Source organism: Motacilla alba, chromosome 20, assembly GCF_015832195.1.
Source record: "Motacilla alba alba isolate MOTALB_02 chromosome 20, Motacilla_alba_V1.0_pri, whole genome shotgun sequence".
Taxonomy (NCBI): domain Eukaryota; kingdom Metazoa; phylum Chordata; class Aves; order Passeriformes; family Motacillidae; genus Motacilla; species Motacilla alba.
Genome location: NC_052035.1, coordinates 6,187,193 through 6,214,486, shown reverse-complemented (window position 1 = coordinate 6,214,486; position 27,294 = coordinate 6,187,193). Strand labels below are relative to the sequence as shown.

At 51.4% G+C, this 27,294-nt stretch overlaps 1 protein-coding gene across 1 annotated transcript; it reads right to left on the bottom strand.

The window, feature by feature from the left end:
* Positions 1 to 1,869: 1,869 nt before the first annotated feature.
* Positions 1,870 to 20,729, bottom strand: SDC4 (syndecan 4). The gene is made up of 5 exons (XM_038158972.1): positions 20,572 to 20,729; positions 6,877 to 7,021; positions 5,951 to 6,003; positions 5,535 to 5,718; positions 1,870 to 4,331 (listed from the first exon to the last, which is right to left on the bottom strand). Exons 1-5 carry the CDS (start codon positions 20,644 to 20,646, stop codon positions 4,180 to 4,182), a joined length of 609 nt encoding a protein of 202 aa, XP_038014900.1. The 5' UTR covers positions 20,647 to 20,729; the 3' UTR covers positions 1,870 to 4,179.
* Positions 20,730 to 27,294: the final 6,565 nt, after the last annotated feature.

Sequence of the window (27,294 nt, the reverse complement as noted above, 5' to 3'; positions counted from 1 at the left end):
TCACTACCCAGGGGGCTGGGGGAGGCTCATGGGATGCTCATGGCAGGCACCACATCTCCAGGGAGCAGGAATTGTGCCCTCCCAGACTCTGCAGGTTCGAGGTGTTGGGGACAGATGCCACAATCACCAGCACATCACTGTGTGAGCCATTTTGGCACCTTTGGCACACAGCCCGGTGCCTCAGCTCACAGTGCAATACAAGGGACCCAAACACCCACAAACATCACCTCAAAAACCCCTGGAAGCCATAAAGCAAAGGGGGTCAGCAAGGTTACACCTAATTTTCCAGCTCCTCCATGTCCGTCATTCAGGGAGCATTTGGGAATGACTGACCTTGCCTGGCTGATCCCAGCACCTGGGAGGGTTCCAGCTATTTTCAAGCCAGATAAAGCAGATCCTCAGTGTTTTGGTTTTAAAACCAGAGCAGCACTAAGAAGAAAACCAAAAAGTGCCATCTGTGAGGTCAGAGATGAAGCCCAGGAATTCTCACGGTATTGGTACCTCTCAGCACACAGCCAGGTACAGGCAGGCTAGCTAGAAGGGCAGAAAGGCAGATGGAGGGAATGGTGACAAATCCATCTCAGGACCTGGGGCTCTGCAAGGACAGGCAGGCAGGCAGGCAGCCAGGCTTGTGCTCTGGGGATTTGCAGGCTACCCGTCCAGACTGCTTTGCAAAAACAAGGCACTTCTACGCTGAGTGAGGGCAGTTTTGGAAAGTACACAGCATTCTTGCAACCAAGAGACGAAGCCCAGGAGAGAAAGAAAGGGAAAAGCAAAAAAAAAAGGGGAAAAAAAAGTGACAAACATAGGTTGTTCCAAGCAGCACTTCCAAGAACCTGTCAGAGCCACGAGAACACGGAGCTCGCAGGGTACGTCAGCGATGCGCTGACAAACAGCAGCTCCCAGGAGCACAGCAGGCCCTGGGAGCACAGCGCTCTGCTTTTCTTAGCACTGGAGGAGACTCTCAGAGGACCTCGGAGAGCACACCTGGCACAGAGCAGGCTACAAGGAGCAGAGGAGCACACCTGGCACAGAGCAGGCAACAAGGAGCAGAGGAGCACGTGCTGCTCCCTCGCCCTGAGGGAGCCTGTGTACTAGTGCCAGTTTGTTTCCTCTGTCCCTGCTAACCCAAACCACCTGGAGTAGGAATTCCTACCAGGGAGAAGGCAATTGGATTTTCTCAGGGATGATGATCCATTAAAATATAGCACTTTTGAGGAGCCTCAGCACTGCTCGCAGTGAACAGCCCCCACTCCCCCACCCGCCATGAGTCCTGTCCATTGAGAGCACCAAGCTGACAGAGCAAGGGGGCTTGGACAAACAGCAGCTTCCTCCAGAGCTTGCCTGAAAGTGCAGCTGCTTAATACCAAACAGCATGAAGTCACTGTGGACTTGTTCCCAGAGCAGCTGATCAGCTCTGCACCCATCAGAAGGCCTGCATTGGTTAAACAGGGCTGGCTTGAAACTCGGTTAAGCAGAACAGCCAGTGTGCACTGCTTTCATTTCAGGGGACGGGCACAGGGCACGTGCTTTCTACCTCCCTCTGTTCCTCCTGATCCCAAGGGGACAGCCGTCACAAAACTGATCACAAGGCAGGTTACTCACCCCATGGCACTGTGCTGGGTCTGCTTTACTTGTCTGGAGGAGCTGAGCCGCTCCAGAGACCCAGGGCTGCTGCTGCTCTGGGAATCAGGCATGGGTGAGGCACTGCAGGCAGCTCAGGAGCTGCTGACAAAGCCCCTTTGAGCTGCAGGCCACAGCACCAGGTCCCAGCCTGCCTCCCCCTCCAGTAACCAAGTAGTTACACAAACATTAGCTCCCAGTTATCCAGCTCCCAAAAGTAATTTCAGCTCAGAAACAGTCCAAAAAGCCAGTTTTAGAAAGTACCATTTATTTGAGGGGGAAAAAAAACAAACAAAAAACAACAAAACCAGTAACAGTGGAAAATCCCCAAGAGCAATTACACAAGAGAATCTGAGTATCCCGAGAAGCAGGCACAGCTCCTGCCTGCCTGGCACTGCTGTGCACAGGCAGTACAGTCCTCCCTCTCCTTTCCAGCCTGCTGTGAACTCTGTGCAGCTTTGAGAGCCTCCCAGAGCCCACAGTTCCCTGAACACACTCATCCTGGGACTGTCACCCAGGGGAGGACCCCTCCTCTGCCCCGATGTCTCAACACACATTCCTGCCTCACCCCCAGAAGGGGACACATCTTTCTATTGCTTCTCTGGCTTTGGCCTCAAGCCTACAGCAGAGCGTCAGGAAGGAGGCTTCAGGAGCCATGAAGATTTCCAACCAGCCTTTGCAACTGCCGGGTTAGTGCTGCCTGCTCAGGTGCTCACCTTGGGGACCCACACAGAGAATTTTGTCTCTCACCACGTCAGACTGGGAGATGCAGGAGGACCCAGCTTGCTCGTGGTTCTGTAACACCAGACACACATCACCCTTTGCTCTGGGACACTGGGGGGCTGCTCCCACCCTCAGAGGAGGCAGGGGCCATGTACAGGGGATGGTACAGAGCCACAGCAGGGGAGCTCAGAGCCTGTCCCTATGAAAGCTCGGTGCTTCCCGGTGGGAGAGGCCAAGCTCAGATCCAGCCTTCCCTGAGGCAGGGCTTGGCACAGCACCACAAGGGACAGAAAGCTGTCACCCCCACACTACAAGCTTCCAAGGGCAGCAAGAGGTGGGGATCTCTGCTCTGCATCTATGCATCCAACCCAGCACATCCTGGCACAGCTGCTTCCAGGAGCTGGACACAGCCATGGAGCCCTCAGGCTCCTTCCCAGGCACAAGCCCCTGGTGCTCTACACAAGACATTGGACAAACAGCAGCACAAACAAGATCAAAAGCCTCTCACACGCCACACCATAAGGCTGCTGAAGAATTAACTCCAGCCTTTTCATTCTCACCTGTATATATCTCAGTAAAATATATAATATATAGCTCTATAGGACTGATTGTAATATATTACAGCCTAGAATTACTCCTGTCTTTTCCCTACTTCAATCATATTTATGCATCCAACTTTGCATACAGAAGTTATTGCCTTGAATTTGTAATTGAAATTCACAGAATAAAGCTTAAATAGTTTTCACAGAGACTCATTATATTAGTGTTTTACATAAAAAGGATAAAAGTTACCAAATGAGAAAGCAGCCATTTCAGAAACTATAAATAATTCTATTTCAAAAAATCCTAGAAAAGTTATGAGAAAACCATAAATATCTTTACCCTCTAAAGTAGCTACTGTAGAACTAGAAGAAACCTGTAACACTCTGTAGCTAACTCTGCTTCAGTTCAGAACATGAATCATATAAAACAGCATCTCTAGAGAAATGCCCGGCCAAAGGAAACACAAAGGGATTGAAAAAATAAATCTGAGGAAATTAAAAAAGTAGATTATTTTTTTATTATTCCAAAACAATTTCTACAAACTTTATATAAACATTAGGCTATTTTCTTTAAAATTTTGTTATAAAAAAATCCTACAAGCAATCCTTAAAAAAAGGTAAGAGACTGAAGGCAAGGAAAGGGTGTTGCCATAGCCAAACACAACTGGCTGTCCTGATTTCAAGGACTAATGACCCTTGCCTGGGGCCAACAGGAAGAGACAGAAATCTCCTGGGGAAGACATTCCCATAGGCCCTTTATGGCATTCAGGGATATTGAGCCCTTGTGGGCCTTTTACTCCCCGATAAGGCAACATTATCTGTAGTGTAAGAGATTCATAAATAGTTCTCCACAAAAATGCTTCACATCGACAGCCTGCTGCAAGACATCTAGTAGCAAGATTTATAAAAAAAAGCCATCTTCTATAGAAGCAGCCAATCCCAGCACAGCACGCTGGATGCAAACACATGGTGTTTGCTTCCATACAGTCTGGTTTGTGTTTATATACCCTCTATAAAACCAAGCAGAAAATTTGGCATCTTTATTCTTTTTACACTAACTTAGAAAAAAAAATACACTGAGGTTTTTTTTCAGACTCTTTGTATTTCATTGGGCCCTTGTTAGCTGAGTGGGATGGGAAGGGTCACGAAGGAAGTTTGTTTTTTCTCAAAGTCACTTTGAAATTCAATCCAAAAAATAAAAAAAACCATTTGTTCAGCACATCTCATCTGAGGGCACAGTGTTTCAGTACAGTCTGCTTGTCCCTTGTTGGGCACAAGGTGCTGCTGAGCTTTAGGCATAGAACTCGTTTGTGGGGGCTTTCTTGTAGATGGGTTTCTTCCCCAGGTCGTAACTGCCCTCGTCCTTTTTCTTCATGCGATACACCAGGAGCAGGATCAGGAAGATGGCAAACAGGAGACCCACTGCTCCTCCTGCGATGAGAGCTGGGGAGGAAAGAGACTGGAATGAGCCTTGGACAACTCCAAACCACCACTGCTTCAAGAGTAGCAGCCCCCAGAGTCAGCGTGCATGTGCCTGTCACTGTGTGTGCTGGCACCTTCAGCAACAGCAGATGTGACTGGGAAAGGCCAGGACTGCTTCCAGTCCAACCACAGAATCATCACATGTTCCACATTAACCAGTTTGAGCTAATCTTCCAGTTTAGTCCAAAAAAGAAATGTTGACAAAAGATGTTCTCCCTGTATAGTGACAAAACAAAAAACCACCCAAAAAAGCCCCACCTTAACCCACAGGAAAGTGGTACAGCTGCAATCCGAATGCTTTGTTAACAACCTGTGAGAGCACACCCTGGGGACTCTGTACTTCAATTCATCAACATCCAATTACCAACACCACTTCCCTCAAAAAAAAAAAAAAAATCAGAAACCCCAACAATCAAAACCCACAAACCTGCAAAAAAACCTCTAAGATTTCCTCTCTCCTCACACCAAGCATGGCCACAAGACTTTACTGAAGTTTACTCCTTATTGTGACATCTATTGCTTGCACTAAATCAGCTTCTTTGCTAAATGGTTTTGCAATCCACTCTTCCAATCTGACTGGGAGGATGGCTGCAGATCAGCACAAGGGGCTTGGGTTTATACTTGGACCATCAGGCCACGTGCCTGAAGCAGCAATATGCTGGGGACAGACCTGTCCCACACACTGAGGGGAAGGCAGTCACTTGGTTTTGCCCTGGACATTGGTACTCCGATTCCTACAGCTAACCACGAGTTGGAATCCCATTGAGGGGCTGCTTGGCTCCTGGCAAAGCTCAGAAAAGGCAGAACTTGGGCAGAGGTTGGAAGGAAAATGCCTGTGTTTGATATGAAACTCTATGATGTCACTGCTTTATGGCCAGAGACACCTCTTGTTGAGGCAGTATCTGGGTGCAGAGCAGCTGCCACATGAGTCAAGCCAACAGTCAGCTGGCAGGCTCAAAAACGAGCTGTTTATCCCAGCAAAGACAGCAGCAGGCTCTGCTGTTAAGGTCTGGGAAGCAGAAGCCACTCTGCTACAGGCAGCCACAGAGGTAAAACAACTCATTCCCCTGTCAGCAGGGAGCTGCTCCCCAGAGAAACAGGGAACAACAGAAGCCATTTTGATTTTCAGTATTAATGATTTACCAGTTCAAGGTGGAGTATTACCTGTAAGAACTTCTGTTCTTTCAAAGATGCTGCTGTTGGCTGTGCTTGCCATGGAGATCTTGTTGGACAGGTTCTCTTCCACAGGCGCAGCTTTGTCTGGAATGATTTCATTGTCCACCATTGTGTTTTTCTTCTCACCTTCTATCTTTCTGCCAGTATCTCCAGGGATATAGTTGTCAGATATCTGGAGAACACAGACAAACCACACCCATCAGCAAGCAGCACCCAGCCTACCCACAGCTGAGACCAGGAGGGTGTGCAGGGAATTCAAAGTTTGCTCAGTGCATTACAAGTGCTCTGTGCCTGCTCACGCAGGTGGATTTGTCTTGATGCCACGTCCTGCAGGGCAGGAGAGTGCTCAGAAAGTTTCACAGACAGACCAGAGGAGCTTAAAGACACACTGGAGCAATACCTACCACAGGGGTGTCCATGGTGGTCAGATACAAGCCATCTTCAGAGTCTGGGTAATCTGCAGAAGGGGCAAAAAAAATAATTAGAAAGGGCTCTCAAGATTTTGTCTCATTACATGCTGTTTTTACAGGATTCAGACACTTCCTGCAATACCAGCAACTGCACATACCAGGACTCTTGTCCTCTACAATTCCCCCTTATCTACTAGTACTATTTATCACTGAATGACTCGGATTGCACAAGACCAGGAGATGTAATCTTGAAACCAACACCTCTCCACTGGGAGGGATCTTCAGCTGGACCCATTGGCCCTGCAGAGCAGGTCTGCCACAGCTTGTAAGGTAATGCCAATGGAGGGCACTGCTCCCACCACCCATCCCTAAAGGATCCTTCACCAAGCCTCCAGATCTGCCCCAACATGTCAGGCACTGATTGCAGCATTTGTTCTTTTACTTTTAGAGAACAAATGTTCACAATAAAGGGACACAGAGCTACAGAAACTGGTTTGGGCAGGGAGCTTTGCATGTCACAGAGAGTTCACTTGAACACCAGTTAGTCCTTTACCTTGTTTGGCCTCAACTGAGACATTAACTTTAAGCCTTTTAACACCGCCCCAACAATAGGTTATTTTTTTTCAAGTTTCTCAGCAGTTCTTTGGAGTTCAACAGGAAAAAGATCCAGCCAGCACAAGGCCTTTTCATTTGCAGCAAGACAAGCTTGGCTGGACTCCATCTGTCCTCCCCGAGTGATTCAACATCACAGCACCACTACTTTCACTGTTCTCATCTGAGCAACTAGAGTCACAGTTTTCATCTCCACCTGACACTGTGGTTTCTCTGGAGCTCTGGCTGTGATTTAGCCCATCACTCAAGAGCTGGTGCTGAAAGAAATGTCACAGCAGCTGCTGAGGGAGATCCACTTCCCCACTTACCTCCTGACCCAGATGTCTCATCTATATCATCTAACCCATCAGTGCTTAAGCGAGGCCTGAATTCACCAATGTCTTCATCATCTGGCAAGTCCCCAGAGGCAGGGTAGTCCAGCCATCCAGCATCCATGGTCTCAGTTTCCCTCACCTGTAAACGGAGGTGGAGACATGGTAAATATGAAACAACTCTCCAGAAGCATTTCACAGAAGGTTCAGAGCCTGAGCATATCACTTCCAGCAGAAAAACATTAAATGCTGAATTTCCTCTCCACCAAAAGCATTATCTTTATCAGCTGAATTTCCCTAGAATTTCTCAGAACAGAAGTGAGAGCCAGGCTGGGAGGGGAATTTCCTGAGGGCTACAGATTGAAGAGGTTCACCCGAACACACAGTGTGAAAATATCACAACAGGATCTTGGTCAGGAGTTTGTGGCAAAGCATTTGGAAAAGCAATACCTTCAGCTTGTGATAAGGGAGAGTTTGGAAGGACTTGAAATTCCCACGAAAAAAGCCTGATGGGTGTAGGCCAGTTTTTTTGCATAGCACCAAAGCTTCATGCCAAAGCAATCCCTCACTTTAAACTGAGAACAAGCCTATTTTATCACCCAAGGGTTAAAAGCTGGTCTGTCAGTTCAGCTGAACTGCAGTGCAATACAGGCCGAGTTCAAGAGCACTCACTATCAATAATGACTTGCCTGAAGGAAGAGCTTCCCCTGCATCACCCTCTTTAAAAGCATGTAAACAAACAAACCCATAAAATATCTCCAGGATCCAAAGGCCCAAGGAGTGCAGTTACAGCAGGAAAGCTGGAGAGCCTCCCAGATATCAGCTGTTTGGCCACAATGGCAACTTGCACACCAGAGCTCATTTGCACTTGGACCTTCAAGGAGCCACAAGCCCACATCTCCTGCCCTCACCAAAGTTATGCAACTCCCCAGAACTATTTCTCCTCACCCCACAGCCCTGGGGCCAGGCCAGTGAGGGTACCACAGGTATGAGCTTTGGGGTTGCTCAACACCACCCCACAGACTCCAGATGCTTCCAGAGCCATGAAATCATCACCAAGGAGGGGGACTCAGCCCCTTCCCCCGAGGCAAGAGGCACAACGCAGATGGACAGGTCCCTTAGCTGGGGGCTAAGCTGACATTCTTTGGTGCTGTCCTCACAGGACAACTTGGGAAGTTTTGACAAAGGTTTTGTCTAGCCAGAAGAGCATTCAATAGTCCTGCACATCTGAGGATTTTTCTCAATATAAGCTTACCAGGCTACAGCCTCACTGGGGTGAGGAGGATCAGAGACTCGTGGGGACACTTAGAGCTGGATGGCAGCACCACAGAGCCCTGGGCAGCTGGGCTCAGCCCCCCCTGCTCACCTGGCCAGGTGTGGCCCATCCCACAGCCCAGAGGTGATGAATTACATCCGCTACTGATCTCTAACCAAGGCAAGCAGTCAGCCACAAGCCATGTGTCAGCTTCCTCTGCCCACAGCCCCAGCCCCATTCCCCTGCCCACTGGCACACAGGGCTGGCCACAAACAAGCACAAGATGTTTCTCAGTTTGCACCAGGAGCAGCAGCACTGGATGTGCTTTTCCTTGCTTATTGAGGCATTTTTGGTTTCCCCAGCAACCCCGCTACAGGATGAGCGGATGAACAGCCCAGAGGGCATGAAGTGCTGAAGCCAGTTCTCCTCCCAGACCCCTCTCTCTGCTATGCCAAGCCTGGCACTAGATGCTAGGAAGGGGGCTGGGAGGAAAGTCAGCTTGGAAGGAATCCTCTCCCAGCCTGGAATCAGGCATTCTTAACGTTCTGGATCACTTGCTCCAAGGCAAATTCATTTCAAGATATGTGAAACCCAGCCACAGCCAGCCCTGCAATGAAAACTGCTTGCCAGCAGGCAGTAGCTGTTCCCAGGGCAGCTTCTGGCCATTTCATGGAGGGGCAGGAAGAACCCAGTTCCTGGGGCTGGGGAGCACATTTGCTGCAGATCCAAAAAGCCCCGCACCAGGCACAGACTGATGTTGGCAAGTGCTGTGCCGAGCCACACCCCAGTGCCAGCTCACCCTGTGCCTCACCATGAGTCACAGCCAGTAATGTCCAAGCAAGGGTGGCTCAAGAAAACCCAGGTTTAAGCCCCGGGGTGGCTGGACAGCCCACTGGCCTTATCAGATCAGCCCAGCCACGAGCTGAGAGGTGGCACACAGCCACAGTGATTAGTGCTCGCTGTGCAACACACCAGGGCTGGCTATCAAAAACCCTATTTAAATCAGGACAGGCAGTGTTTACCAGCAGGGCACATAACAAGGAAATTACTGACTCAGAAGCATAAATAAGATTATATGGGAGCGTTCCCTGAACTCATTCTTCATCATCCTCTTGAGTAAGGATGGGGAAGTTCCTGGAGGCCGCAAGAACTTCTCAAACCATGCAGGAAACTTTTCTTGTGGGCAGTGGCCTCACATGACAGGTTCATCTGACAGGGAAGTCCTACGGCTGCTGGGCACCTGCACAATTACTCTCCAGGTTTAAAGGCACGTACTTCTAGGAAGCAGCCCTGCCTGGAGCTGGGGCACGGGCAGGCTGGGAAGGGTTAACAGCGGAGTGCAGCGCTCACAGGGCAGGTCGGGAGCAGGCACATTCCTCACATACACACCTGTGAGAGGGCAAACAGGCACCTTCACAGCTCTGGGGCTTCCCAAGTGCCACATAAAGAGCTCCCTGCAGTATTGTTTAAAAAAGCACATCCCTCTCCAAGAGCACACAGTTCCCCCTGCAGCTTTGCTGCCTGGTGGAGAGGCACCACGGAAGGTGCCTGTACTTCCTCTGGCTTGCAGGCTGTGGCCAAGAGGGAAAAGCTCTGAGATGACCACAAGAGGATGGTCAGCCCTTGCCAAGACATCCCTGGCACATCCAGCTTAACACCTTCTGCAACTGCCAGCTGGAGAAGGGCACCAGGGCTGCTCTGAGCCTGCCTTCCCCCACCTGCTGCCCTGCACTGGAGCCAGGCCAGGGGCTGGGGGGGAGAGCCTGGGTGGCTGCACGGCCCCACCTCACCCTGGCAGCTGAACTGGAGCCCTACAATGACTATGCTCCTCTCTAGGAGGGGTCTGTACAGGAATCAACCTTTCCTGCAGGAGTGCGGTTCAAGGATTTCTTCCTCACGTTAAGCAGCTTTATCCCCAGTAAGCACGAAGGGAGATTAAACAGCGTGCTGGGGAGCAAAAGCTTTTCCTGCCTGCCAGTGGCAAAAATAAATAAATAAGAGTTTATTCCCTGCCAGACAAGCAGCACGTCAGGCACGTGAACTGTGAGTGCCATTCCTGGAAAAGCTGGGCACAGAGGCCTTATGTTTTGAGACAGGCTGCACTACTGGGTGAAGCCAGACACTCTTTGCTCAGTGGAGGCACAGGAATAGCACCCCTGGGACCCCAGGCAGCCCTGCTGTGCTCCCTCCCTCGCCCATCCCACTCCATTTCGTGCTCCTGGGGTTTTCCCTTACAGCCCCAGAACACCACTCACCTCTTCTCAAAGCAAGAGCAGCTATTTACCGAGGCAGTGAGCAAAGTTTCTGTGCAATATGTGAATTTCCCCAGCCACTGGCAAGTTCTGGGAAATAAACCCAGGCAGCTCACCTGCCCCAGCCCACATGTCCTGACCACAGCCTTTGCAAACCCTTTCAAAAAAACCCAAATGGTGTTTTGGGGCAGAGACAAAGTTTTCCAAACATGGAACTGGCTTTTACAGCTGTCCCTTGCCTCTGATCAAACACAGAGTTCATTAAAAGCTCCTTTGAAGGGTCACAGCCAGCAAGCTGCAAAGGGAGTCAGACCTGCAGGGACTGGGGCATGCACAGTGTACAGAGCCCTTTATCAAGTTTATAATTTTGGCATGGAGACCAAGTGCTTGCTCCTGGCCTCCCTTCCCAGCACTGTGTACATAAACCTGGGAGTAAACAGGAACAAGGTGAAAGTCAAGCTTTCCTAGACAAAGGCACATGGAGCTGGGCCAGCCTGGGGGGTGGCAGAAGAGGGCAGAGGCACAGACCTGTTAACCCTGTGTGGCCTGCAGGGACAGGCAGGTGTAAGCTGTTCCCAGGGCTCCTCAGGGTCAGTCATATTCATTCATTCAGCTCATTTCACTGCAGCAAAATATCACAAAATATCACAAAATATCCTCCCCAGCCCCTGTCCTGTCACAGGCAGATGTCACCTCCCACCACCACAACACAGAGCTATCAGCATAACCAGGAAGGGCTCCCGAACAGCACGAGCAGCTGCAGAGCTCTGTACGCCATCTGTAAGGATGCAGAGCTCTGTAAACCACAGAGCCCAAGAGAGGGGATTTCCATACAGTTCACTTCCACCCAGCTCTTGCAGGAGCCCACAAACCAGGAAGGTTTGAAAGCTCACGCCAAGCATGTGAAAGAGCAGGGGTTAGGAGTGAGCTCACCCCCTTGATGCCCCAGCAGCCCCCCAAAAGCAGAGGAGCCACACAGCACTGGAAACAAGCTCAAATCAGCCCAAGAGCTGATCTCCACAGGAGGGAGGTGTGCAGTGACAACAGGCAAAGACTGCTCTATCTTCCCATCTGAATAAGCATTAAAAAACCTTATTAGAAGTGACATGAGCCTCCAGCAGAGGCAGTTCCTTTCAGACAAGTAAGGGAAGGGTCTGTATTCCCCCCCAAATACCCTTCACGCCCTTCTCTGGCTCCATGCTCAGCTCCATGTAAGGGAGAAGAAAAATACACAAAAGTCATTTTAGTCCTGAGAGCAAAGCAAATATCAACATTTCAACTGAAGTCACACCTAGCTCCCTTAACACACCAGCCACAGTGAAATAATGAAAAAAAATCCACTTGTGGCAGTCCTTGTGACCATGCCTGAAGGTATCATTTTACCACCCATTCCTGGTCAGTCTGTCCCACATAACTTGCAGCACACACGGCCTGCACTGGCCTTTGCGCCAAGGGACAAAAGTTAAACAGCTCCATGCAGGCATATGTTTGCATTTAGTTGCATGACAGGATCACCTGAGGCTTCCAGACATAGTTAAACACTACCTTTGCTCCACACTTCCCAGGCAGGGAAGAGCAGGGCCACAGCCAGCCTTGCCCATGTCCCCTGACAGCCACTGTGCAGCACTCCCACCACAGTGACCCAGAAAGGAAAAGCTGTGGCACTGAGGAAAGGTGAAATCAGAGTGGGGTAGTGGGGTACAGCCCGGGGCCTGCAGGCAGCCCCAGTGCCCACAGCAGTTACTGCACAGTCTGTGCCTCTCACCAACGAGGGGAAAAGAATTTTTAATTGTTCTCAGTAGAGAAAAAAGGGTTTTGCTTAACAAGACAGCAGAAGCAGCAGGGAGGTGGGGAACTGCTCAGCTGGTCAGAGCATCACTTGTTCCAGGTGAGCTCAGGGAAGCCTGCCCAGTGCCTGCCCAAGCAGTTCTGCATCTCCCGGCACGCTCCCCTGCACAGCCCACGTGCAGAAGGCACAGCCAGCCCTGCCCCGGCCCCAGCCTGGCCCTCTCCTCCCTCAGCCCAGTCCCTGGGTGATTCTTTAAGCCCTGTGGCCACAAGCAGCTCTCTGGGGGCTCATGTGGCAGCAGAGCCATAATCCCCGTGACAGTGACGCCGTAATCCCGGGCTCTGCAGAGCCACTCGCTGTCCCCTGCAGCAGGGATGAATCCTCCCAGGCCCTGCCTGCTCAAAATAGGCTTCCTTGCACTTACAAAGTCAAACCTCAGCTACCTTTGAGCTGCTGTGCTCCTGCTGACACACAGCCTGCTCCCTCCAGCCCTACACCATGCACAGCCACGCTGCAGGAGCAGCGGGACAGAGAGATTAAAAATGAATGAACTCTTGTTTAACTGCTTTTGCCCGATTATCAGCCAAGAGCAAAGCCATAAAGATTGAGCCCTTTGCCAGACAGGCACATACTGGGATATCTTTACTGCAACGGTGGCAAAATAGCTGCTCTAAACACTCAATTCCCAGCTCCAGAGCCCAAGTGGGAAGGAGATGACCACTCCCCATTCCAGCTCAGGGAGATAAAGCTCAGCAGACAGTTGCAGATGGCTGTGTGTACATCACTTGCCCTGAAGCAAATGAAGAAAGTTTGGAGGAAGAAGAAAGTTTGGCTGTGTGTCCATCACTTACCCTGAAGCAAATGAAGAAAGTTTGGAGGAAAGCTGCAGGAGGAAAAAGCAGGAGCTCTCATGTGACTCAAGAGGAAAACAACCGTGACAAACATTTCACACCCCTGAAGGGTTCTCCTGGTCACAGGCCATGATGCACACCTAGTTCATAAAGAAATTATATTTTTCATGGTATTTACAAACCTAATTGTAAGTAGTTCATATGCTTCACTGTCAAGAGCTCAGCTCAGAAGCTGGAAAAATTCTGTTCAAGCTTAAGAAAGGAATTCACAGTTTTTCCAGCTCACGACTCACTCTGAGTTGCCCTAGTCTATAACAAATGTTTCTATTGCATCCTTGTCTGTGGAAGAAAAAAAGGATATAAATGCCCCAGAAAACCAGCCTTTCCATCTAGGATGATTTTTCATGCTGACACTTCAAACTTGGGATACCTCACATGTCACACTTCCCCCGCATGCCAGGAAGAAGCCTGCCCTCACTGCCCTTTCCTAGAATCCAGCTACACCCCAATGCTTCCCCGAACACGCACACAAGCAGAATTTCCACTTGGCAAGAAATCCGTGACGTGCACTTTTGGGATCTTTCTGCTCCCTCATGCCAGAGCGTTTGCAAAATTCAGCCAGGCAGACACCCAACTTCAAAGAGTGCCCTTCCTATCAGGCTCAGCATGCAGTAATCTCAGCTTGTTTGTACAGTCAAGATTCCCAACGCTGCGCCCTACAAATGCTTCCCCTCCCACGATCCATTTTAATCTAATCACAAGTAGTAGCCCAAAGATTTAGGCTTAGCCCAGGCTGCTGAGCTCTGCCAGCACAGTTATGCTATTTCAAGCCCTGCTCTGCTGGCAGAGGTGCCAGCAAAGAACAGCAGCAGGGGAAGTTATCGGCACAAAAAGCACTCGAGACAGTGGAGTGCTGCTGCTCCGCTATCAGCCATACCCGTGTGAGCATTTATACAAACAAACATTTCAACAGCAGGGATTTTCCTGGCTAGCTGCAGCACCACAGGCTGGGTTTTCAGCGCACGGGGCTTGGTGGGGATTTTTTTTGGTTTGTTTCCTCACAAACACATTGCCTCTTTCTGGCTTAGGCCCGGAAAGCAGCAGACACAGCACGTGCTATTGGGGATAATACAGCTGCACTTCAGGAAACCTGTCACTTCCAGAAGCATTTTCCTCCCTCTGAGGGCTCTGAACTCACACTCAGGCTCCTTCCCCTCTCTGAGCAGCGGGTGAACAACCAGCAGCAGCGTTCCAGCCCTCCCTGAGCACATCTGTGCACGCACAGTGCCAGAGCAGAGGGACCCAGGCATTGTTTGGGTCACTCCTTCCCCGGCGCTGCGGAGCCACGCTGGGCTGGACGAGCGAGTCTGAGTAACCAACACGCAGGACCAGCTCCTCATACTCAGCCTCAGGAAATTTGGAATTAGCGCCAAGAACAGCCCGCACATAAACAGTCTGCTGCAAGATCCTGGCTCCAGACTCTGCTCCACTGCACACTGAGGAATTGCAATAAATATTTACCTCGCTGGGGAACAGAATCTTCCAAGCAAAAGCTCCTGACATCAGTAAGGACTGTATTTCCATTTGGAGGAGAGTAGGAGCTTCTCTGCTTTTACAGTGGGGCATTAGCCCACTAAAGCAGCTTCTGCCACCCTCCTAGCGCCACAGCAGTCGGGATCTGTCCCTCCACCTACGGGCCTCGCTCCTCTCCAGCCAGCACAGCAGCACACCTGGTGCCCTCCTTCCAGCCATACTCATCTCAGTCACTCTGCCCTCTGCACAGAGATTTCTGGCTACTGTGCTGTGCAGGCCACCTCAGTGCAAGTCCAAGCACTTTCTCAGTCATTAATACACATTACCATTGCTCTTTATGGCTCTAGTTTGACTGTAGCAGCAGCTAAAGGGCAGGAGGCAGGGTTAGCCTCGCAGCAAGGTAAGTGGGGCAAGGCCACATCTCTTTGTATTCAAGTTTGACAGCAGCACAGTTTTAGAGGAACCATGGTGAAGATACCTTCTTCCCTTCAGCAGCTAAGGCAGAGCAACATCAAGAGAGAAATCCTTCCCATGGAAGGCTTTGCTTCCCCGGACAGAACAGGATTTGTTTAAGCAAGAAGCAGCCGTGGTTTTGGTTGACATAAGACCAGCTGCTTGGGTAACAGTGCTGTGGGTCTTCCCAGTCTCCTTCCTGCCCCAAGGAGTGTCTCCCCGAGATTTTAATTAACTGCTTTGATTTTTAAGTTATCCCAATAATTTGTCTAACAACAGCCTCTTGGCATTTCACAAGCAGAGTCTCAGCCTCAAAGGATTTAAGGCTAAAACTGACAAGAGTGCATACTTCCAGCAAAAATAAAGACTTTTACAAGAAGCACACTTTTCAAGTCAGCCAGCCTTCAGAAACTGAGAGGGACACAGCTATGCATTGCATGCTTTCCCCTCCTACGCTGACATTTTCTCCAGATTCAGGATTAAGTATTTAACCCCCTCTTTTGAGACTTTACGCTCCTTTAGCTTGCTTTGAATGCTTTCAGTCATTTCAGATAATACTGCTGCTTTCCTGTCTCCCATGCAACTCTTGTTTCCAACAGTATCTGCCTGAAAATGAAGGAACCACGGCGCTGCCAGAGCAAGTTACAGCTCCTCAAGACAGGGCCATTTTCTGCTCTGTCCTTGCCAACACCAGCTTGTCACATGGCAGAGCCCGACAGCTTTTCTGCCCACCAAAGCCACAACCAGATTAAACAGGAGGCAGCAGCTCGGTGCCAAGGGCAGCACAGCCTGGGTGCCAAGCAGCAGCACCAGTTTTGCCCGTCACCCCTTTTCCAGCCCCAGAAGAAGAGATCCACCTCCGCCTCAGATGTCTGAGTCACTGCTTTGGGTAAGGGGCCAGGGCCGTTACTCAGAGGTGACAGCAGTGTCCCCAGGAGCTGGGATGCCAAGCCAAGTGCCAGAAACCTGAGTCACAGCATGACTGCTGCAAGCCAGGGCAGCAGAGCTGGTCCTCTGACCAGCAGCATTTACTGGACAAATATTCAGGCACACGCTTAAATACAGAAAAAGTTAAGTCTGAGCTAACCTAGCAGCACAGCCCTAACCGCTCATTAGTGTAGGATCTTTTACAGCCCCTCGGAGCAGAGGCTTATTACAAGTGAAACTCTAACTAGGCTGCCCTGTCTATTCAGAGCCACCAAGCCCAGTCTCATCACAAGAGTCTCATTCTAGTGCAAATCATTTGAATCCTTAATCTCAAGCATTTGCATTCCAGCGAGTCTCAAACAAACAGCCACACATGCTCCTCAGCAGCAGCCCGGAGGTCAGGCGTGTGCAGGGTTTGTCCCCTCGGCTCTGAAGTGCTTCAACTGCATCAGCTTCTCCTTTGAGGCTGCAAAGGCAGCACAGCCCGGCTGTTGTTACAGGGCATAAAGGAACAGGATGTACTGAGCAGAGGGGGAGAATGCAGCTGCAAGACCTAAGAGCAGGCTCAAGAGGATAAATGTGAACTCAAGAGCTAGGAAGTGTTTTGAAGGATGGATGCAGCGTTTAGTCTGGCCAAAGTGATAGCTGGGGAGCTCTGTGGGATCACAGAGCCATGATAACTTCATCAAGTAATCTTAGAAGTCAACCTAAGTAATTGACATTGCAGACCGTGGAACCACAGCTACCATGCCACCCTTACAGGTACAGATACCATCACTAATAAAAAAAAAACCAAAAAACCAGGCTTTAAACCTAAGTGCATCAATCCATTCATTTGATGAAAACAACTTATACACAAAATACAACACAGCCTAGTGGTAACTTATAGTCAAGGGGATTCAAGCAACCAGGATATTTCTAACAGAGCATTTACCAACACCAGGAGTCAAAAGGGAAGGAAAAGTAGCTGTAGGAGCTGTGCTGAAGCCTGCATGCTGAGCAGCAAGCCAGTGTGCCCCCCTCCACCCCAGTCATCAACTGGAAAGTCAGGTTAGCAGCTTCCAGCTTGTGGTGGAAATGGGACACACACATTTTGAAAAGGCAGTATGACACTACAGGAAAATCATAGCAAGGTCACATTAGGCTCTAGATCAGGCATTTGAGAGCAAATGGCCTCCCCAAGCCATTCAAACAGCTCAAGGCAATAGTACAGCCATTAACAGAGGCTTGGAAGGGAAGGAAGGGGGGAAGACACATAGGAAAAACATTTTCCCTGTTGCTGGACTGGATGCGGGATCTCAAAGTGCCAAGACCTTGGGAGAGAGCAACCAGAGGGGCAGGAAAGAGAGCAACTAGGTTGGCTAACAGCCTTTACTTCGCAGGGTGAATGAGCCTCTGGTATCACAACTCTGAAAAGTACCAAGTTCAGCCCCAATTCACCTCTTGCGTAAGATGTTCGGGAAAGCTCTGAAGCACAGGAAAGCACTCTCCAGCATGGGAGCTGGCAGCACTCTGGACAGATGAGAGCTGGGCAGCAGTGCTGTTTCCCTGACTGTGCCCCAAGTGCTGCAGGGTGACTGCTCCTACCCATGGGAACCTCCACACCCAAGGCGCTCAGCTGTGGAGGGACCCAGCAGCCCTGCACGGTCCCACCCCACCCAGGAGTTGTGCATGCAGGTCAAGAAAGTACCAGGTGCTAAAGGAGTTGTTTTTCCTACACATTACAGTCATTTCATCCCAACAACTATAGGTTTGACTTCCAGAAGTCATGAGCTCCTTCCCCTTAAGGGCCAAGGGACATTGCTTCAGACACTGTCATTTTGCTGCTCTGTGTTTTAGGGAGACTGAAGCAAAGCAGAGATTTGCTGTAAATGTGAACATGGCAAGTAAAAGTAAAATAAAGTGAAACATGCAGATAGCGATGTCTTGATTTGATTGGGAGGGACAGATGAGAAACTGGGCAAAGAGCAGAAAGAACAGGCCTCGGGGATCAATGGCAGCAGGACAAGCCAAACCGGTTTTAACATTAATAATGCTGCACTACTTTCCAAACACAGCTATCATCAACAAGACACCAGCTTTGCCAATCAGGAGGCCTCTGAGCACGATTGCTTTAAACCAGCAAACAGAGCCCACAAACAGCACGAAGCCTCCCCCACCTCTCCCTAAGCAATCCTCTGCCAGCAGCTTCTGGGTTGGATTTGTGTTCCTCTGTACTGCTGAGGACACACAAACACGATGTGGTGCTCCATGAAGACTTTTTCTGCACAGTTCAAGGCACAAAAGTAGGACAACTGCAACAAGCCTGCAGCCCACGAGCACTGCTACAGCCCTGCTGGGCTCCGGGCACTCGGCCCTTCTGCAGCCCAGACAAACCGAGCAGAGCCCAAGCCTGCAGCAGGGGGAATACCCTCACATGGGGGAATACCCCTGCTCCCCTCCTGTGCTGCCAGGGGCACGGGAATACCCCTGCTCCCCTCCTGTGCTGCAGGGGCACTGCTGGAGGGGAAACGCACAGGGAAAGCTCAGCCCAAGGTGAGCCACTCTGCCCAAGCAAGGCAGACCTCATGCTCTTCGTTAACTCCACCGATCCCACATCTTGGATGCATTGGTAACTTTCTGTCCATCCCCCCTCAAGCACCTTCTGCAGGAAGCCCATCCTTGCACAGCACAGAGGGGAGCATCCTGCCCACGCATCCTTTGCTTTCCAAGGCACTCAGGCGGAGAGAGCTGGGGACCACCTGGTGCCATCAGGCAGCAGCTCCAGCCCCCCGGCCCCGCGGGGAGAAGGCAATGTTCTCACACAAAGCTGCGGGGCTGCTGTAACACAACCCACCCACCCACAGCCCGAGCTCCAGCGTCACACTGAGGCACTTCAGTCATATTCCCCACCCTCTTACACATCCAGGATTGCTTCACACGGAGAAATCCCGTTTACACCAGAAAGCTGCTCAAAGGGAAAAGAGCCAAGGCACTTTTGTTTGTACAGGCTTGGGGAAATATTCAAGCACCGAATCACTCTCAACATCCACGCTCTTACATAAGCACAAGAAATACAATCCCCATCTTGTTAAGAAACAGCTACCTGTCTTCACCCTGCCCGCACAGAAAAACCGAGAGCCACATGCTGTGCAGCCCTGCACGTTTTGGCAGTGCTATTAAAAAAATATATGGGAGGAGTGCCAGCAGAACTCTCCCAAACCGTGTGTCATCCTTGTCTCCTCCCCTGCAACCCAAACAATTTGTTTGGATTAGGCTTTATAGTAGGCCAGTGTTACTTCTCAAGCATACACTCAATCTTAGGTAGCTTAAAAGACACGGATAAATATTCCACGTAAGTTCTATATAAGTATTTACAGACCACATCTGTGCAAAATTTGTTGTCTTTGCAGAAACCCGATGCTCGCAGACCAGTCCAGTCCCCAGGGACACCGAGTTGCATTTCATACCAAACATGGTCAGTGCAACTTCCAGATGCTGTCTGCCCCAAAGGTTTGCCCTACTAGTTTGGGCCAGTTCCCAAACGACCGATTCACGTGCTTAATGGCAGGGATAAACACACCAGATTAGAGTAAAGTGGATTTGGGCTGCTTTGGTTTTAGAGAGTAGCTGACAATCACTACAGATGCTCTCTGTGGGAGATTCCCGCTCCACAATCAGCAACCCCCCAGCGCCGTGTCCCTACTAGGAAGCAGCAGAGCCTTATCAGTTCTGATCTGCCCACCCAGCCTTCAGTCCAAAACAAACCAATGTGGATGATTAAACCTACTTTGGGAATCCCTGATCTCCTGCAGTTACCTTAATCTCAGCAGCTCTTTCACACTACCAGAGGAATTCTGCCCTGATTGCACTATCAGCAAGATGGTCACACAAAAACAAACAAACAGCAGGGAAGCCAGAATCCCCAAGATCTCTGCTTCATCGCGAAGACCCCACATGTGCCGGCTTGAAGAACATCCAAATGTTTCACCTCGTTGTACGTTAAAGAGATTTTCCAACCCTCCACAGAAATGCATTTTTCACTCCCATGTGGACACGAGGAAGGTTTGATAGCCACAGAAAGACACCAGGTACCAGCACAACCAAACTCAGGTAAGGCTGGGAATCCTATCCAGGTGCTGAAAGGCATCGCACACACCCAACCCACAAGAAAAAAAGAATTAAAGGACTTTCACGACCAGAAGTTGAAGACTGAAATTGCAATGGAGAGCGGCTCATTTCCACCAGCTAGCCGGGCCCCCGCACGGCTGCAAGCCCGGCACCCTGAGCACGGGCAGAGGGGATACGTGAGGAGCGGCACAGCCGCGGGGACAGCGGCGACAGCGGGGCACGGCCGGGCCGGCGCGACGCTGCCTTGGCATCCGCCGGAGGAAGCAGCGGCCGAGCCAAGGGAACCGCGGGAAGAACGGGAGCGGCCCTGCCGCCGCACTTCGCCCACCCTTCCCCGGAGAAGGGCAATCAGCGGGGGCACACCGCCCGGGGGGCAGCGCTGGCACCGGCTCTCGGGCTGCTAGCGAGGGGAGACCGAGACCCGCGGGTCACCCAGCCACCCCCCCGGGCACCGGGAGCCCTCCGCTGCCGGGGCAGACCCTCCCCTGTGCCCCTGTCCCGCGGGGGCCCGGCGGCACTCACCGACTCGGCGGCGGCGGCTCGCAGGAGGAGGCCGAGCAGCAGCGCGGCGCGCAGGGGGACGCGGGGCAGCGGCATGGCCGGGCTGGGCTGGGCTGTGCCGGGACACGCGGAGCGACAGCGGCGGGTCCGACCGGAGCGGGCTCTGGCCGAGCCCTGCCGCCGCCGCCGCCCTTATAGGGCCGGCTGAGCGAACGGGGCGGAGCGGCGGAGCTCCCGCCCCGCTGGGAATGCCCCGCACCGGCACCGGGGGGGCGAACTGATACCGGGGGGCGAACCGCCCCGCACCGACACCGGGGATGCGAACCGACACCGGGGATGCGAACCGCCCCGCACCGGCACCGGGGGGACGAACTGATACCGGGGGGGACGAACCGCCCCGCTCCGACACCGGGGATGCGAACCGACACCAGGGGGGCGAACAGCCCTGCACCGACACCGGGGATGCGAACCGACACCGGGGGGTGAGAACCGCCCCGCACCGGCACCGGGGGGGCGAACTGATACCGGGGATGCGAACCGCCCCGCGCCGACACCGGGGATGCGAACCGACACCGGGGATGCGAACCGACACCAGGGGGGCGAACAGCCCCGCACCGACACCGGGGATGCGAACCGACACCGGGGATGCGAACCGCCCCGCACCGGCACCGGGGGGACGAACTGATACCGGGGGGCGAACCGCCCCGCACCGACACCGGGGATGCGAACCGACACCGGGGATGCGAACCGACACCGGAGTGCGAACCGCCCCGCTCCGACAGCGGGGGACACTGTGGGGCTGAGGGCCGAGCCACCGCGGGGGGACACGGAGGGACCCGGCCCCGCCACCCGCTGTGCACGGCCGGGACCCCGCACTGCCGGCGGCCACCGTCACCGCGTTATGGGGAACGGGGGAAAGGAGAAAGGGAAAGGGGAGAAAGGGAGAGGAAAGGGAGGGAAGGAGGAAAAAGGCAGGGAGAAAGAGGTCAGGAGAAAACGGAAGGAGGAAAAAGATGGGAAGGGGGAGGGAGAAGTGAAAAGAGGGAGGGAAAGCGAAAGGGGGGGAGAAGTGAAAAAGGGGGAGAAAGGAAAAAAGGGAAGGGAAAGCGGGGATAAGAAGGAGGAAAGAGAAAGTGGGGGGAGCGGGCACCCAGCATCCGCTTTTGCAGCATTCCACAAGTGACGATGTCACATTTACAGAAAACCCTGTCCCTGGCAGCGTGTCGCCGCCGCGGTTATCCGGCCGGTGTTGCATCACTCGGAGATGGAACACGAAACCGCTCCCTCGGTCTTCTAAGTAAGCGGCAAGGGCAAAAACCCACACTGATAAGGAAGGCGGAAAAACCCAACACAGTTTAACTATTTCCGTTTCTCTTCTCACATTAATAACTTTGCCTGACCATAAGAATTTGCTTGACAATATCTCTTTCAGCCCCTTAACCCGAGGGGCACCTGAAACACCATAACACTACAGCTCAGTGCTCATGCTGCAGCCACATCAATTTTTCACTTGGGTTTCCTGCAGGTTTTCTCTAGTTTGTAGAGAATAAAATCTTTTCTTAACAGGGAAGCAGTGCATAGCATAGCATATGTGCCATGATCCCACCTGCCAGGTATGCATGCCAGCTCCTCTCTGGTTCTCAGCCTCCTCCAGCACTACGAAGTTACCTGAGAGAACATGTAGCCTTCCCCCTGTCCCACCTCCAACCAAAACGATCCCTAAGGTGAAGCAGCTTTTCCAACTGCCTGTTGCTTTGGGAATAAACAGCTGCAGAGGGTGTGAGCTGAGACCCAGACGTGTCCTCAGTGTTTACCAGGACTGTGCCCAGGCACATGACCACTGGCAGGAGGGATCCCTGCTGAGCTGGCTGTGGAGCCTGCTGGCATAATATGAAGTGACAAGGAGCACTGCTCAGGGCTTAAAAAAGTAGTTAAGATCTGAAGACAGCACACATGTGGGTAATGGTAGGAGCCAACCTGGAACAGGCTGTGGGGGAGTTTGCCGACCTGCTCTGCTCAGGACAGCCATGTGTCACTAACCCTTTAGTTCCTCTCAGCATCCAAGGCCATGAGGGAGGGATTTGTGCTGCGAGCTGGGTTACTACCCTTCCTTATTACCCTCACCTCGTCACACAGAGGAACTGATAAAAATCACTGCTGGTGCAGCCAGGGAGCCCAGATCTCATAAATGTCCAGCTCTGGACACTCGGCAGAGGTGGGGAGCGGTAGGTGGTAAGGAACAAGAGCACACAGATTGAGTCAAATGTGCAAAGAGTGGTCCATACCATGGCATCTGCCAGATAGGAGACAGCCTCAGCAGCACAAGGTAGCCAGAAGTACTCCATGCCCCTGAACCCTCTAAATGCCACCTGTATTTGTGTGCATGTGGCTATGATCTCTCTACACCTCCTTCCAGGTAAAGCAGCCACCACAAAGATGCTTTCAAAACCAGCTTTCTGTATTGTGGCTACAAATATTGCTCACTCACCTGTTAACTTCCTCTCCAAACAAGCACAATATGCCGAGCTCCTGGTAATCATACCCCTCAACACATACCCCTTCCACTAAAAAATCCCCTTGCACGGCACAGGACAGTGTTTTCCCTCCCAGGGAAGTTCTGCTGTGGTAGGATGGAGAGGAGTCAGTCTGCCTGGCCTGGGGACCACACACATTGTCCATCCATCTCCCATCTGCATGCACAATCCTTCAGGCAAACTGATCTTGGGCTTCTGGAAACAGAAGAGAAAATTAAACTAAAGCCTAATGTACTTTTCAACCTTGAGAACAAATTCCTGTGACTTTACTGATGACATTTTTAAATTGCATTGTGCAGATCCACTTCCTCACACACACAGAAACGTTCTGTGACTGTATCTCAAGAGAATGAGAGGAAATGCAGTCATAAAAATCATTATATGATTCTAAACTCATGGCCATAGAATAACTGCTTTCACTTTGTCCTTTAAGTGTTCCCTTTCAAGACTCCAACATTCTCCTCTCTGGAATAATGCAGAAAATCCGTGGGTGTGTGACACTCTGACAGAGTGTCAACAGGACAAATGGGCCCAGAGAGCAAAAATGCACCACTGAAATGTCCTTTCCTAAAACTTCACCACAAGGGAGAGAAGCAGAAGCAAAATAAAATGCATGTTGAGAAACACATTTGTTCTGGACAAGGAATTCTCACATTCAAGGTGTGTCAGTTGCATTCTCCATATAAAAATTATGGCTGGCAGAGAAATAACACAGGCTGGCCACCATTGTTCCTAACCTAGTGAAGGATTACCTAACCTTCATGTTGAAAATCAAAATAAACAACTGTCAGTTACCAGCACAACACAAACATGCTGGAAGTGGAATGGAGTGTCCAAATACAACGCATTTGGAGGGTGAAGGGAATTGCACTTCTACATGGCACATCAAGAAATGTCTAGATGATCTTGAGAAGACCACACACAAGGCCCTTTAAGCAGCTCGATCATAAATTCTGTTGCACTAATCAGGAAAAGAGATTCTCCAGCCAAGCTCAGCACAGTTCCTACAGGCAAATTTTTAAAAAGAGCTTAGAGCAGGATTCTGAAGCAAAAAGAAACCTTAAGTAATGTTTTTAAAAATCCCAACTCCTTAAGTCCATTCAGTACACTGAACTCTTTGGAAAAACACACCTGCACATCACATGGGTGGAGGAAGAGGAGTGACTGAAAACTCTCATCCCATGGTTTGAGCCCCTTAATGTTGAATTATTCTGGAAATGTGCGCTCTTAGCCTTGCTGTCCCTTTGGCAAAGGTGACCTTAGCACAACTCCTACCTTCCAGTCAAGAGGGAAATGAACTCCAGCAAAGGTCATTCAGACAGCACCGCCCTTTGTACACCAGCTGGTAAAATACAGACCACCTAAATAAACAGCTTCCTGTTTTAGGCAATGATTCCTGGGGAGGAAAACAGCACCCTCCTAGACAGCTATTTTTTATGTAAGGAATCTGTGGCTAAATAGGGTATTCATTTCCTACACTCCTGATAAAGAAGTGACCACAATAGTTTCATGTGATCTGGGTACACCCTCAAGTCATCAGCTGCGTCCTGGGCGTATCACCACTTCTCCTTCCACCTGCTGCTCTGCGCAACATGCAGGTGGCACACACAGAACAGTCACTGGTTAAAAGGACATTCTAACCAGAAATCAGGCGAGCAGCACCCACTGCGGCACCCTAGAAATCATGGTCTTTGTGTTTCAACATCCTTTTCCTCTTTAACGCGTTTCCTCCACAGCTGTCTCCAACTTCTTATTTAAACGAAAGAGGAAGAAAGGAGAAATTAAGAAAGCTGTTTGATTCCCCAATACTGTTTGCTTTCTAGGTCCACTTTAAACCTTATTCCACAGTGCAGGAGTGGGGGACAAGGCACCCCACAGGGAGAACACCCTCTTTTCCAGCAGAAGGACACAGTCCCCTATGCTGGAGCAGCCTGGAGAGGACAGAGAGCCAAACCAACAGCAGGAACAAGCAAACATGACCATGAAGGATGCTGTCACAAAGTCAGACAGGAAACAAGTTCACAAACTGGGCTGCAGTTGAGTCACAGCACAAATGTCTTTGTGCCACAGCCCTTCCCCGTGTCCATATGGGTGCTCTGCCTGTCCAGGGCAGGAGGGAGCCTCAAATCACACCTCAGGCTCAGCTGCTGCTGCGGCTATTCGATACCTTCAGTCACAAGGGCAGCAACCAAGCAGGGAGGAGCCTCAAATTCCAAAGCAATTCAAGTCAACACCTCCCCAAAACACCGGCTTGTATCGTGTGATACCGTGGACTTTTGGATAAGTCAGATATTTGGCTGTGGAAAGACACCCAGCAACGACACCAACAGTGCTACCTTACACTAGCTTGGAGTTTTAGTCAGCTTTGTCTAAAGTGACAAAATTTTTGCTGGCAAAGGAAAGTTAGTCTTATGAGGGACTATAAAAGAAATAGGTAAGTGAGAATTAATATCTAAGCGATGGCTTGCCTGTCTCTGAGAGCCAAACACCGCAGATTTCAGGAAAGGAAACCAATTTCTACCAAGAATCAACAGAGGAAGTGTCAAGCCCCACAATTTATGCTCAGCGATGTGCTGGCAGCAGACAGCCCTGACAAGGCTGGGATTTTCCCCTGTTCTTTTCTGCACTGGCTGAGGCTGGAGCTTCTGCAAAAATTAATTCTCCAAAGGCCTAAGTGAGAACTCAGCAATAGTGGCCCACGTCCACCAGCCATGTGCCTCTGCCTTGCACAATATTTCCTAGGAGATGGTCTGGGAACAGGGAACAAAATGTGTCAAACCTGGCTCAGCACAGAAATGCACAGAATGAGGAAAGGAAAACATACAGCAGAGCTGCATAGGGAACTTCCCATAAGAGGCATGGAAAAAACGTCATGAGAGCTTGTCAGAGATCATAATCTGTGTTCCCATAGCCAGCATATTCCACACCCACGACAGATGTGAGCCTACCACCTCCCTCAGAACCTGGATTCCCCTTTTTATTCCTTCTGCTCTCTTTTCCAGGTGAAAACGGCTCTTGTGGCAACTCCCCCATCTACCGAAACAGCCCGGGGGTGCCTCCTCTCCTTTTTCCAGCAAAGATTTTATCTCCAAAATGCTCGTTGTCCCACACAGCCTTGGGGATTTTGCTGTTAAGTCAGTGACAATTCTTGTACCTGAAGCCAAGCAGGCAGGACAGCTCACAACAAGCCCCAGCAGCCAGGGGCTGATCACAGACAGGGTACAGCGGAGCTGGAGGGTGTCTGGCACCTGGCCATTTCGTGAGGCTAAATAGAAGAAATCAGCACGTATCAGAAGAAACCTCCCAACCCAGCCCTGTAACGGAAAGGTGCTGCCAGAGCACACCAGGACTCGGAACAACACCCTGGTACCCGATGGCCTAGAGCTCAAATGAGCACAGCTGGGCAGCAGCTGCCAAGAGCCTCGGCCCCTACAGGAACTGGCCTGGAAATGAAAGGAAATACCCGAGGACAACAATTTCTTGTATGGTTGGTATTTGTGTCCTTAGCAAGGGCTGCTCGGCCAAGTTACTGAACGCGCTGACAGCACTGCAGATGGGCAGGGCCAGGGGCTGGGAAGCCTTATCTCCAAAATCCTCTGTTGCCCCACAAAACCTCGGGAATTTCACTGTTCACACAGCGGCAATTCTCATTCCTGAAGCCAAGCAAACACCGCGGCTCACTGAGCCACCAAACCGAGCCCCCGCAGCCAAGAGCCGATCACAGGAGGGGGACTCTGCGTCTTTTAGCAACTTTTAGTCAAGTGACTGAAGGCACCGGCCCAGGGCAGGGGACAGGGCTGGGGACGCCCTTGGCAGGCAGATGCGGCAGAGCTGGTGCTGGACACCGGGCACGGAGGGCAGCCGGCTCGGAGGCGCAGCTGGGAGTCGGGGGCAGCGGGCGGGGTCGGGATCGGGATCGGGATTGAGCGGGGTCGGGATCGGGATCGAGCGGGGTAGGGGACACTGAGCGGGATCGGGATTGGGATCGAGCGGGATCGGGATCGGGCGGGATCGGGATCGGGGAAGCGAGCGGGGTCAGGATTGGGATCGAGCGGGATCGGGATCGGGATCAAGCGGGGTCGGGATCGGGATCCGGGCAGCGAGCGGGGGTCAGGATCGGGATTGAGCGGGGTCAGGATCGGGATCGAGAGGGTCGGGGCAGCGGGCGGGGGTCAGGATTGGGATCGAGCGGGATCGGGATCGGGATCGG